At 42.1% G+C, this 14,235-nt stretch overlaps 1 protein-coding gene across 5 annotated transcripts in view; it reads right to left on the bottom strand.

Moving 5' to 3' along the window:
• Window positions 1-3,305: 3,305 nt before the first annotated feature.
• Window positions 3,306-14,235, bottom strand: part of itpr3 (inositol 1,4,5-trisphosphate receptor, type 3) — a 40,841-nt gene continuing 29,911 nt past the window's right edge. For all 5 annotated transcript variants that reach the window (XM_047331012.1, XM_047331010.1, XM_047331011.1 and 2 more), the window contains 22 exons: window positions 14,074-14,182; window positions 13,811-13,904; window positions 13,353-13,528; window positions 12,781-12,940; window positions 12,026-12,237; window positions 11,597-11,797; window positions 11,394-11,504; window positions 11,213-11,308; window positions 10,977-11,078; window positions 10,787-10,870; window positions 10,562-10,672; window positions 10,168-10,360; window positions 9,476-9,595; window positions 8,868-9,043; window positions 8,132-8,296; window positions 7,768-7,957; window positions 7,435-7,533; window positions 6,738-6,856; window positions 6,108-6,273; window positions 5,339-5,499; window positions 5,072-5,233; window positions 3,306-4,871 (listed from right to left, as the gene is read on the bottom strand). In XM_047331012.1, the coding sequence (XP_047186968.1) occupies window positions 4,755-4,871; window positions 5,072-5,233; window positions 5,339-5,499; window positions 6,108-6,273; window positions 6,738-6,856; window positions 7,435-7,533; window positions 7,768-7,957; window positions 8,132-8,296; window positions 8,868-9,043; window positions 9,476-9,595; window positions 10,168-10,360; window positions 10,562-10,672; window positions 10,787-10,870; window positions 10,977-11,078; window positions 11,213-11,308; window positions 11,394-11,504; window positions 11,597-11,797; window positions 12,026-12,237; window positions 12,781-12,940; window positions 13,353-13,528; window positions 13,811-13,904; window positions 14,074-14,182 (3,124 nt within the window). In that variant the 3' untranslated portion in view covers window positions 3,306-4,754. The remainder of the gene's footprint in view (window positions 4,872-5,071; window positions 5,234-5,338; window positions 5,500-6,107; window positions 6,274-6,737; window positions 6,857-7,434; window positions 7,534-7,767; window positions 7,958-8,131; window positions 8,297-8,867; window positions 9,044-9,475; window positions 9,596-10,167; window positions 10,361-10,561; window positions 10,673-10,786; window positions 10,871-10,976; window positions 11,079-11,212; window positions 11,309-11,393; window positions 11,505-11,596; window positions 11,798-12,025; window positions 12,238-12,780; window positions 12,941-13,352; window positions 13,529-13,810; window positions 13,905-14,073; window positions 14,183-14,235) is intronic.

The raw sequence follows: 14,235 nt of genomic DNA on the forward strand, positions 1-14,235 counted from the left end.
ACCATAACACACAGCCGTGGATATTTATATCGGACATACTTGTATCCCAAACTATGTGATCTGTCATTGTGGTGATTTCTCATTCATCATTAAACATCACAAAGATGAGCCATGATTCATGTATAGCACTCAAACAGAAACATATTTTTAGAAAGCGAGCACATAATGACTTGAATGCACAAAAGAATGACTCAGTCATCACCCATAAACATGTATCACTTTCGCCAAGGAGGTTATTTTTTTGCCCGCTTGTTTTTGTCTGTTTATCAGCAGGATTGTGCGAAAACTACCAAATAGATTCCACGAAATTTGGTGGATGGATGGGACATGGGCCATTCCAATACATTTTTACATGGACCGGGACAAAGGGGCAGACCCCCTTGAAAAATGAGATCAAGGGGCTAATCCTTCTATACATGTTCATATATATCCTGGAATATTTCATCACTTTCTTTAACATTGTGAGCTTTTTGACATTTTCACAAATCCTGCTGACTAACAGATAAACAAACCAATAAACGGACAGGGGTAAAAACATAACCTACTCGGTGGAGGTAAATATAAAAATGAGGCCCCCCACCCCCACCCACGCACAGAACAAAACAATATTAACAGGAACTGAGGAAACGCTGTCGTAAATTACATAAATTTGAAATGCGGATCATGTCAGTTGTTGTTAAAGATGAGTGAGAGCAGTTGACAGGAACAGTTCACCCGATGACAACTTTTGTGTTGGCCAATCATCCAGATTCCTGGAGTATGACTTTGTAATACGAGCAGAGCAAAAATAGGAAAAATGATAGTTTTCCGCCTTCAATTATCACCAATCACCTTTAGCCGAGAGCAACACGCCCCCTCGCCCACTGCTCAGTCTCAAAAACCCGGAACTGTGGCAGCTAAATGAACATTAATAGGACATAGTTTCGATAATGGATAATAATGCAAATAATAAGTTCAACTTATGCGCACTCACATTCACACACACCACTTGTGCAGCGTTAATACCAATTTAATACGGTGTAAACCCTCTTACATATGAGCTGGACTGCAACTCACACACCTGTCATACCGACCACACACAGACACACACACACACACACACACACACACACAGACACAAACACACGCGTTTGTACTTCTAGGACACTCGTCTACATGATGCATTTCCTCGCCCCCCACCTTAACCTTAACCATCACGACCAACCCACGCGCAAACCTTTACTTAAACCTGACCTACCCTGAACCTTGTAGCCGTACGGCCCTTTGACAGGGTGTGTCAGACCAGGAAGACCAAACCCAAAATGTCCTCACTGCCGGGGTCTAAAACTGTGGTCCTCACAAAGATGGGCATACAAGCACAAACACAAACACAGTGTATCCCAGAACAATGGGCGACGCCATAAACTAATTTTAGGTGAACAACAGAGAGACGCCACGGGAGCCCCGAGCTAGTCCTCTCAATCCCCCTGATGTCACTCAGAATGACATGCTGCACACACACACACACACACACACACACACACACACACACAGAGAGAAAGAGAGAGAGATAGAGAAGTACATACAGTAAACACTCACCCACTCAGTTATCCACACTCCTCAATCCCAAATTACATTTGTGATGTAAAATGAATTAAGTGGTCGTTTCTGGCATTTACTCTCTGAACTTGTGTCTGTCTTTGGTTTTTGAATGTATCTCTTCCATCTTAATGTTGCTATAGTTTGAGGGAGACATTTTGTTTAGGTAGAGTAAAGGCTGTGGATGGTTTGCATGATCCTGTTTTAGTCGATCTAAAATAAAAAACATAATAGTTAGAGCGATCATTCTTTTGATAACAACTGATTTCCAAAAAAAGGTGCAGGTTCATTTTGATCAAACGGTTAATCATTTCATCTCTTGCAAGATTTAATTTGCAGTCTGTCATTTACATTAGTGTGTGTTTGTGTGTCAGTCAGCATGTGGTGCAATTCTGCTGCCCCCCAGTGGCCAAATAGTATATAACACAAACAACAGGCTGGTTAGCTGTTTACAGTAGATATGATGTGATATAGTCTGGTCTTTGCAAAAGTGATGAATATGTCATTAATTTAGCAACGGCCGTCTTATTTATTTCTTATTCATCTCATCTTATTTGTTATTTTATATTTTCTAGTCGTTTTGGGAAACTTTTGATCAGTTTATGAACAGATAAGAATCTGAATATTAGCCTCTGTGCAATCCTAGTCATTGGTATTCAGTCTCATCTAAACATATTTTAGCTCCTTTACTGGGTCGCTCTTTAACAAAGAGATTCACTGGAGCTGAATGAACGAGCGAGCAGCTGCTGCAGCCTGTGACAGTGAACAGCTGGAGGGTATCGATCCAATCAGAAGAGCCAGACCATAAAAATATCACAGTCCTTCAAGAAACGACCTTGACTAGTAAAATTAGGTATCTGGGTCACACACACACACACACACACACACACATAGAGGACTTGGTGACTGGGTTGGTCAGGCAGTAACTAGGGGCTGGATTCCACTGAGGCTCCACAGCAAAGCTCCAAAATCCTACTGGAAGCTCTGCAAACACAAACACACACACACACACACTGAGACACTGACAGCAGGGTGGGCTGAGAACAATAAACACTAATTTTAGACGATCATGCACTCTGACACACAAGTGCAGAAACACATACAACAATACAATAATGTATATTTACTTTACAAGTAAAATGTATTGATATTTATTTGTGTGTGTGCACTAAAAGTGTAAAAAACTACTATTGATTTATAGGAAAACACATTGATGATAGTGTTTACGCTCACAACAAGCTGACTGTAAGGGATAGGAATTCATCTTAAGCTGTTTTCAGACATGAATTCCGGACAATCTCTGCAGAATTGCATCTGGACTTTTGCCGGAGTTTAAGTTCACTCATAGCAAACGGAGCAGCTTGTCGGAGTCAGAAGCAATAACAACAGTGGCATCTAGGTAGAGCAGCAGAAGGCTCGTATACCTCCGCTGCAGAAGTTAAAAAAATATATATCATAGTATAGTTCATCTGTCAAAATATCATAGTTCACTATGAAATGAAATGATATCTTGATTTTGTTTTACTGATGCATGTGCTCCTATGCTGTAGCCTACAATTGTTTGACATTATTTCACATATTGTACTCTATGAACCATGATGTACTTGTTGAACAAACTGTAAATGTAGTCACAACCACTAAAATATAACATTTGCAATTTGAACTTTAAATGGCGGTGTATGCATTTCAATTTGTAGCATCCATTAACAAGTGAGAAAAACACGCACTTTGTTTTTCATAGTAAATATTTTATTTTCTGAAGATGTGTTGTCTTCATCACACCGTTCTCGTCCGCCCCACTCCATCTGTGTCTCTGTGGACAAAAGTAGCTTTCTGTTCACAGACTTGAAGTTTTACTAAAAGCAGCTCACTTATAATCCAGTGTCTGTACTGAGCTAGTTACAGTGTTAGAAAACAAAACAATATTTTCTCTCCATAAATATATATATCTATAAAACCATCATAACAACAATAATATTTCAATTCAAAACCACATTTCCCCAGATACAATAAAATACACAAAACAAATCTGGGTTCAACCTACTTTACATTCAAACGACGATGTTACTGAAATAGATAATTCTGTCATCGGCAAATAAATGCTGCAGTGGTCTTCCTGTTAATATTCTCTTAAACTGTTAAAGTGAGTTCATTTCCTCGAGCGTATACGCATACAAGCAGTTATTCTAGCATTTATTTTCTATGAAACTGAACTGAGAAAGACTTTTAGCCATTTGGTCTTTTGTTTGCATAGAAAATGTGATTTTCACAAATCGACAGTTTGTTCCAAAGCATTTGGGTCGATAATGGAATTGATGTTTGGTAATTATTTTGATTAAAAAGGGGTGAAAAAAGAAATCCGTCATCCGTCTTGAATATCAATAACTTCCAGGTTTATCTAAATTAGAATAACTCAACTCCGTTCAGCCTTAACAGTGGTGTCATTTCAGTTTTGGCAGCTTCTTGGAGGTCCACGGAAATGGCACAACAAGTATTAATAATAACTCGAAATACGGTTCAGACTGAGACCATGGACCAGAATCCATTGAATCCCTGGAAGGCTAAAAAATGAATTGGTCCAAAATTGTCTTGTAGTCTGAGCCAGGGTCAATTAATAAAAAACTTCAACCAGAAAATGTCAAAGAATATCCACTGCTAATGTTAGCTGCTACGAAAAACCTTAGCTAACAAACAACGCTGAAAGTTTTTAAGTACAGGATCTCAGGATAACATGGCACTCAAGGGTGAAAGACATTTTGTCTGTAGTATGAAAGGATTTTCATCTTCTGGTTTTAGATGATAAAAAAATGTAGGATTTTGAATGAAAATAGCTTGGTTGTACATGCACAGGCCTTCTGGGCTTTACATTGACATGCCTGATTTAACTAAGCCAAGATGCTAATGACAACAACAACACGTTTGTTTTCATATGGTAATGGTTGTCATTCTGTACACGCTGTAGATGAAAACAGTGAAAGCAAGCGAAACAAACGTCTCTGTGGCTTTAGTGAGAAACATCGGTTTTGCACGTTTTGTAGCCGCGTTCTAGTGTTTTTCTTTACGATGACCATGTGAAGGATTTTCTCCTTCACAGCAGTCCATCAGTCCAGCTGTACGCTTTACAGATGTGGATCTTATGGTGAACAGTCCGTCCATGTGTGATAATCAGTCGGTCTTTATGTTTTGTACATCTGGTGGTTTCCTCCTCCCGCACTAGGGGGCAGTGCAGCGCTGGCTCCCGCCTGGACGTCAACAAATCCCATTCTCTGCCTCCTCTTCCTCTGCTCCGTCATCTACACACACAAAGTAAATAAAGGAAGTTCACTCTCTGGAAACACATCCAACAACAGAAGCAGAGCGAGAACCAGGAAAAAAATCAGATTGGTTCAGCTCAAACTCCGTAAACACGCACTTTCTCTTTACAGCTGCTAAGACACCTGTTCAACATGTCACTGTTTTTAACTTAGCAGTTGAGTTGCATGCGCACGAGTACCTGCTCTTTCAGCTCCGTCAGCTGAGTCGTCAGAGTTATCACCACTTTCATTGTTGCTGACAGTTTGTCCTGTAACATTCTCATCTCGTTCTGCTCCCCGTCGCCGTCGGTTACCACCAGAGACATCGCCTGCATCCGTGGGAACCAGTCCAGGTTGTTGTTCTGAGACAGAAGACATGTGCGTTTGTGACTCTGGATCACATCAGTACTTTTTTGGTACGTATAGTGTATAAATGAGCGGTTTGTTTGTTTGTGTGCGTGTGATACCTTGATCATGTGTGCGACGTAGCTCTCGGGTCCAGTGTAGTCTGTCTTGTTTTTCTCGCGTACCAGAACGATGAAGTACAGGTAGTTCCAGATGTTGTGCTCCATTTTGATGTGCTCTTCAAACGACACCGTCTTGTTGTCAAACTTATCTCTCTCCAAACCTGCAGCAACACCAAACTGGTCCGTCAGCAACACAAACTGGACCTCTGCAAGTTCTGGATAGTTCTTGACCATGGACTGTATATAAAGATGATCAGTGACTGAAGTCCTCCCGTTGTGCAAAGATGAATTCTAAATATATCGGATGCAGGCGCCGACATCTTGCGCTTTTGAGGTAATTTGGAACCAGAGTCGGCGCAGAAGGGATCGTGGTGTGGAGCCACGGTATCAAGGTCCCGCCCACAAATGCACTCGACCAATCATGATTCAGTGTCAGCAGTCAATCATGACGTCCCACCCCATTTTTATTGCATCAAATAATTAATTAAAACCAAATTATCAGAAACATGAACACCTGGATGTACATCAGTGTGATACGAACTTCCTAAAATGATAGAAACCATCTTTGGAAACATTTATTAGATTTTTTTTCATCTGCTAACATGGAGTTTATGACCTATACTGCAGCCAGACACCAGGGGGCGATCCAGATGATTTGGCGTCACTTTTGGGCACTGACAAACTTACAACAAACCAAAATGGGGTCAGCAGTGTTTCCAAGTCTCCAAAAAGTCTGTAGCCGCTCAATGGTTGTTCAGATTCGACTCACCGCAGATGAAACACGTCGTCTTCAGAATCTCCTCTTTCTTCTGCTTATCGCCCCTCAGGTCTGCGAACGTGTCGATGATGACGCCAAAGATCAGGTTGAGGACGATGATGATGACGATGAAGTAGAACAGCAGGTCGTACACAACGCGGGCTGGAAACAACGCTTCCTACACACACACACACAAATTCAAAGACTCAAAATTAGAATCTTAAAAATGTTGAAACTGGACAGTGGAGGGAGTAGAAATATAAAGTACCTGCTTTCAAAAGTATTAACAGCAAATAACTTTGAGTATAAAAACACTTTCTATGTCATTATATGTATTTTTCATTATTAGATTAGTGTGTAAATGGCATTTTACTGTTGATTTCATAATAAAATGTTGGGTTATTTATTCTACAACAAATCTACTAAATGTACTGAATCAATCAGTTATTAGTTATAACTGTGACTTAATAATTATACCAGAGTTATTAGAAAGTGGCACTGCAATAACCTGGATTACTAATAAACTCTTACTGTCAGTTACACTCAGTAACTAAGTCACAAACAGTACTTGGATTTTAATATTTAGTAACTGGGTAATGATCCAGACACATGCTGAGTTTTCAGCTCAACAGTTTTCCTTACGTTCTTCGACGGTCTGCGGAGAACGTCTCCGACTCCTCCTCCGTTCCTCAGTCCGTGGTTCAACACAGTGACGATACACATCAGCAGAGTGTCACACGCTCGCTCCGTGTTCGACTCGTCTGGAGCACACACACATACACACACACGAGCAATCACTACTCGATCATCCACTTTTAAAAAGTCTAGCTGTTGAATCACAGTAGTCGCTGTAACACAAACAGTCAAATAACCGTGGTAACAGGCCCCAATATTGAACCGGTTCTGTTCAGGATTCTTGGAACCTCAGTGCTCAGAACCAGTAGAACCATTCAAATCAAGGAGACGTCATTAACAGAGGACGTCGCACGATGAAAGTAAACAGTCCGATCACATTTATTATGAGATACTGACTGTATATAAAGATGATCAGTGACTGTTAATAGAGAAGATAACTAATTAAAACCAAACTTATTAGAAACATGAACATACATCAGCGTGATAAGAACTACCTAAAATGAAAAAAAAATCTATGGTAAGAGTTTATTAAGTGTACTTTGATTTTTTTCAGTTTGGTCCCATCCCATCATTGTCTCTTTCCACAAGAAATATGACACACCCGCTGATGAGGTCACAGTTCTCTTTTCACACTGAAGTGTTTAAACTATAAATCAACCTGCTCCGTGTCGAAGTGTAACAGTGAACAGGCCCCTCCTCCCACCTTCATCCTCGGCGACGCCGCTCGTCTCCATCGTGCAGCTGACTCCGTCTGTAGAACACGAGTCGACGAAATCTTGAGAGGCTTCACTCTGCTGAGGAGCTGCACAACACAACAAAACACAACACACAGTCAGTGACAGACGCACAACAGTATAACACACAAACAACTCGGGGAGCTGAGTTCAGCACTTAGCAAAGGGTCAGACACGTGAACACACTTACACTTAAACTGTTTAAAACATTTTTTTTTTTGTGAGATATTTGTGAGGCAGTGTGGTGTCAGTTTGTGCGTCAATTTTTTTTTTTTGTTTTTACAGGTGTGTGTTTGTGTTACCTGTAGCGATCTGCGGCAGCGGGTCGACCTCCATGATGAAATCCTCCTTCAGGCAGAGGAAGCCGACGATGGAGAAGAGGTAGACGAGGATGAGAGCGAGCAGAGCCGTCAGGAGGATGGAGCGACCGTTACGAGTCACACTCTTTATCACGTTGAAAAGTGTCTCCTCGCGGTAGATCAGGTCAAACAACTGCACACGCACACGCACGCACGCACACACACACACACACACACACACACACACACACACACACACACACACACACACAAACACTGTTAAGTACTTTGGTTTGGACAGAAACGGGAAGTGAGGATGAAAGTACTATTAGTAGTACTATTATTTGCAGTAGTAGCAGTATTTTACCAGGATGCTGTAGAAGAGCTCGTGGACAAACAGTCCTAGGGTGGAGGTCAGGACGTACGCCAGGTGATAGAGGAACTCCACGTCCATCACCATGGCCTTGTAGCCCATAATAAACGTCCCGTTGTTCCCCACAAAACTCACAACAAACACCACCTTGTTGATGAGCTGAGGGGAACAGAAGAACAGCAGGTTGATCAGGAAGGTGAGCGACAAGAGGACGAGGACACGTCACCATCATCCAACAACTTTTCAAGATTCAGAGCGTCAACGTGTGCACACATCACCAAATGTTTCCTTGGAACTCGTATTTAATCAACTCATGAACACCGTTTTTTTTCGAATGAACATAAAACTGTAACAGTTACAAAGATTTATAAGTGGTGAGAAACCTGCATTTATCTCCAATATTCAGTGAGGAAACTTTTAGAATATGAAGATATGTATTTGTTACAGCAGCAGCTCTTCGTGTTCAGGAGGCCTGTGATCATGAGGAATATACACCCCTCAGTTGTGTTTCAGCTTAGTGAGTGGGACTACTTAGTCAGAGCTCCGCTCAACAGGTTTACAGGCTTTGTTTTTTCTCTACAGGAAAACCACACACGAGCCCAACAGAATGAATCACCACATGTAGCTGCAGAGGGCACTGCTGCTCAGTGACATGGTGTTGCTCTGGGGTGTTCCCTATGAAGAGCAACAGAAACAGTTGTGTCGGGAGGGAAAAACCCGTGGTTCTTACGTTGAGCGACCCGAGCACGATGAGCGTGTTGCCAATGCCAAAGTGGTAAATGGATCTGAGAATCAGAGCCAGGGTCAGAGGCTGGAGGCCGTAACGCTGCGAGAACAAGCCCAACACGGAGAGACCGGTCAGGATCCAGAACGCCATCAGCAGCACAGAGTCGTCTATTGCTCCAGCTGGGGGAGGAGGGGGAGAGGGGACTATGTCAGTTTTATGATCACATCCACACTTGAAAATAAAATTTCTTTGATTCATTAATTTACTGACAATAAGATATTGTATTTTAATTGTAACAACCTAACCAGAGCTGGCTGATATAGAGTTGAGCAATGAAATTGGTAAGGTAGGTCATTAATAGTGACGCTCCCAGCCCCGCCTCACTCCCTGCCTGAACCTCACCCAGTTTTTTAGCATTTAAAAAAAATGATGCAGTGGGTGGAGTCAGGCTTAGAGTTGGGGGTGGAGTTGCATTAAATGAACAGTGACAGTGCCTGAGAGACTTAGATAATTACATTTAAATTATACATTTATAATGATAATGAAATATATATGACACTGACTACTACTAGTAGTATTTGCGGTAGTAGTAGTAGTATTTTCAGCAGTACCTTGTCCTGAGTTGTAGGGGTAGAAGAAAGCAATGATGAGGTTGATAAAGACGGCGAGGTTAAAGGAGATGGTTCCCCACAGAGTCATCCTCCTGGAGAACCAGTATAACACTGGCATGCCTAACACGCACACACACACACACACACATCAATTATCAATCATCATTTTCAAATCCACCGGTATAAACAAAGTTGATACAAGATAAAACACCTTTATGAGTTTTTTTTAATCAAAAATTTAAAAAGAAAAGTTTGATTCCTCATCATTACATCACTGACTTCATGTGAAAATCGTTCATTACCTTCCAGTAATTACAGCAGCGGTTTGATAGAGTTATTTTAATTTCAACCACATCCCACTGTCTCCATCAGGAGCCATTTCCGTAGTTGTCATGGTGACAGTTCAGTTGCCATCAGGTGACTAGGTCACATGATGACACGTGCAGATGAAGGCCATGAGATGTGGCTGAGAGCCTCAGTAGAAAGTTAAAAAGTGACCCATCGTCTCTTCATCATGTACAAACTTCTACTACAATCTTCTCTCTACGATCTGATGTCACAGTTCAGGTTCGAGAACACACCACGTCAGAGTGTCCTCATAACCATAGAAGACCCTCTTTGTCCGTGTGTGTGTGTGTGTGTGTGTGTGTGTGTGTGTGTCTGTGTGTGTGTGTGTTTGTGTGTTTCCTCACTCCTCAGCTTCTTCTGCCACTCCATCTCTCCGTGCAGGAAGGACGATTGCTCGAAGAAGTGTGTAACCTTTGACCCCTGCTCGTCCTGTTCGGTGGTGTTGAAGACTCTGAACTTTGACTCCTCGGTCAGGAACTCGCAGATTGGATGAACGGGGAACACGATCTGCTCCATGCTGCGGTCGTCACGCACAATCTGCACACAGAGGTCACGTTTACGTCAACGGTCCCTTGTTTACCACGAGCATTGGCAGTTCTTTATCTGAGCAGTACTACCAAGTGATAAAGTTAAAGCATTGCTGTTAGCATTAGCAGCACTGTACCTCTACCGGAGAAGGGGGCCTACTATACAGTGGTAAAGTTGAAGTATTGCTGTTAGCATTATCATTAGCAGTACCTCTATCTGAGAGGTCAGCAGTTCGTAGTACTCCAGAGGGTCCTGGTCCACCACAGCAGCTGGAGCTGTGGACTTTAACATCTGGGACAGGGGCCGGTTGTTCAGGTTCAGCTGCAGACACACAGACATTACTGTTAAACGTCTGCAGTAGCTACTACTCCACTATTACTGCAGTGAACTCCAAAAACGACTGCAGTACAGTCACTGTGTAACTCTGAGGTTTACCATGGAGGAGATTCCTTCCTCTCCCTCTTTACTCTTCTTCTGTGATTTCAGGAGGTTTTGCAGGACTTTGTTGTGTCTGGCCAACTGACAACAAACAATCACAACAACTTTTACTTCATGTATCAAACACAAGGGGAGTAAAAGTTTAATTATAATAATGCAGTTAAACAGAAATTCTGTGGTTCGTCACCTGTTGAGCCAGGATGTAGATGTTGTGTCCCACCTCCCGAGGAGAGACCTCCACCCCTTCACACTCACTGTCCTGGTTGTAGGCCTTCTTTATCACCTCCACCTGCGCGCACACACACAAACACAAACACACACACACCTCTGAGATAAAGAAAAACAAAACAAAGGATGGAGAAATGGAGAAGGATCAAAGAAAAGAGAGACAGTAGGGAAGCAATGAAGGAAGGATGCTCTGACCAGCTCTCGCGGTCGGAGGTTGAACAGGATCCTCTCTGCGTTCTCGCTGTCGTGGCGACTCTCCATCAGAGCCAACAGCAGCTTAGAGGCGTTGTCCTGGCAACCAGAGAGACATCAGCTGCATTCAAACATCTGGACCAAACACAACACTGGTTGATGATCGTGTGACAGTAAAACGCACCTTCAGCTGCAGCACCATCTCCATCCGGTAACGACACAACGGGCTGATGTCGTTCAGGATCAGAGCTGTGATGATGTCGATTCCATTAGACTCGTGGGTCACGATACACGTCTACAACACACACGAACACACACACACACACACGTTAATGCTGTGTCGACCTGCCTCTGTAACTCGGTGGTCAACTCTTCCCTCCTGATCACCTGGTTCTCTTGGCAGGGGCCCTGGCAGTATTCTGTGAGCGTCTCCAGGGTCTGCGTGATGAGGTGGACGTTAGATTCGTTGATGTAGAGGCCCAGCAGGCCCAGACCTCCTGTGGTGCTTCCACACATGATGTCCAGGAACTGAAGAGTCTCACACACCAAGTTGTAGTTGGTCTTATTGTTCTGGCATCGCAGGAAATTCTGGAAAGACGCAAACAGAATGCTCCGCCTCATTCATCACCTCCAGCCTCACATGACGTTTTCTGCCTCTACAGAGTTTGTTCACTCAACCTAGGAAAGTTAAGTGTTTGTCGATTCGAATTGATCGAATCACAGATTTATGAACAAAAATCATCCAAGGTTTCCAAATTTAACATTGTTTCTGTACAGAGTCTTTAACCAAACCTGCCTCTGCAGAACAAAACTAACCTGCAGGTCCTGGTTGTGGTTCTCGCAGAGCAGCTGTAGGAACCTCAGAATCGGCTTCATGATGATAACGGCTGGTCCCATCTCAGTCTCCACCTCCCTCTGCTCCACCACAGGCTGAGCTGGCAGGGCAGAGGCAATGGGGGCAAGGGACTGACCCTGGACCAACAAGGGGTGACCTCCTGAACCAGGAAGTACTAATGCTGAAGACCCACCTTAAAAAAAAAAAAACTGAGTTTAACCAAACTATTTTTTACATAAACTTTACTGAACTCAAAATTAAATAGAACAAAACTAATTCTTTTGGGAAATTCAAATGCAGCCAGACCTAATGCATGATGGAGAATTATCGTAATGAGTATTAGAGCCATGTTGGGAAAAATAATGAAATTTCAAGAATGAAGTCGAAACTAGACAAAAGTGATACATATTTCTAGACAATATAAACACTCGATCTCTCAAAAAAATCACTTTTTCTTGTAAAAGAATAAATAAACTAAAGGTACTTAAATTATTCTTGAAAGATCGTAATATCGTAATAACAATTTTCTCAACACACTTAAATTGTAAAAGTTCCCTAATTCATTGTTGTAATTCTGACTGCTATAAACAAAATTATCAAAACTTAATTATCCGGTATTTAACGTCACAGATTTTAAAGTATGTAAAAAACTCCTGACAGTGACATGAACCAATAACACCAGCAGATCTTCAAACACAGATTGTGTGTTTCTTGAATCGAGCACTGAACGTCTCACCTTGCTCCAGCTCTTTCTCGTTGGCCTTGTGCGTCATCTCTCCAACGTTGACGGAAACCGTAGCTTTAATGTCCGTCTGAGCTTCTTTCATGCGGTCATGAAGAACTTTGAAGAACTTCTCCGACTTGTTGTCGCCCATCATCAGCTTATAGAACGAGTTCTGCAGGAGAAAAACGTGATGAAGTGAACTGACACCGTTCATGGTCAAAGTGTGATGACGTGGCAGCTGCTCAGTAACATTTTCATCCTTTCATCCACAGGAAAGATCTAAAAATCTTAACATATGCATCTTTTCTGAATTGTTTATTGTTCTCCGTTGTTCATTTTAATATCGGCAAACATAAACTTTGATATTGATGTCTGTTAAAGGCTCATGTCAACCAATTTTTATTGGCCAACCGATATATCAGTTGGGCTCTAATAAACTTTTTTTTTTTTTAATTATTGTTGTTTTAGTTAAACACCAACAAATGATCGAACTGAGGTCAAAGCTTGGATTGTGGAGACAGTGCAGCGGTGGAGGTCTACTGAGGTTTTGTGTGTGTGTGTGTGTGTGTGTGTGTTTGTCTCACCTGTATCTCTGTGTTTCCTCCCTCCAGCAGACAGATGGCGACCTGGATGCTCTCCTGGAAGATCTTGTCGTTCTTGGTGCTCATCACCAGATCTGTGAACAGCTTCGTTCCTCCTTCTCGGTCCAGTCGACACTGAACCGCTGCCACCGCCGCCCAGTCCCGCTCCTGCTCTCCGCCTGACACACATGTGAATACTTTATTTGACTCCACCACCTGCAGTCATGTCTACAGGTATCAAACAGCAGCCATACGTTTTTACTCTCTCTTCTTGTTTTAAAAAAAATATATATTTGAGTTTTAATTACTGTTTAAAGTTTCATCATTAAATAAATGAATCACAAAATATTATTTTAAAAAGATGCTTTTCAAGAGGACAACTGTTAAAAGAATCTTAAGTATTTAAAATGAAAAACCAAAAGTGACAGTTTAGAAATAAAAGCTGGTCTGAAGTCGTGTACCTGCAGCTCCAAGCTCGGCCAGGTCGTTCTTCAGGTTGTTCTTCTTTTTGGGAAACAGGTAGTTCTGCAGTAAAACTTTTCGCAGCGACATTCCCTGAAACAACACAACACAGAATCAACAGAGCCACTCCACCCGTCGCTTTGTGTTGCACTTATTTGAATGTTTTTCATAATTGAGAAAAGCTCTATTTGATAGAGTAACTAAAATGAAAGATGCATAATTAAATGATTCAGTCTGACAGTCCATCAGCTGTTTAACTGACCTTTTCATCAAAGTCCAGAGTCCTGATCAGCATTTCCTGCAACGTCCTCAGAACTTTGATACACAACTTTTCCTCTGAAGACATCAGAGCCTTGGTGTGCTGGATCAGCCTGCATGCACACACACAAACACACACACACACACACACACACAAAGATTTTTT

Source organism: Scophthalmus maximus, chromosome 3 (genome assembly GCF_022379125.1).
Source record: "Scophthalmus maximus strain ysfricsl-2021 chromosome 3, ASM2237912v1, whole genome shotgun sequence".
NCBI lineage: Eukaryota > Metazoa > Chordata > Actinopteri > Pleuronectiformes > Scophthalmidae > Scophthalmus > Scophthalmus maximus.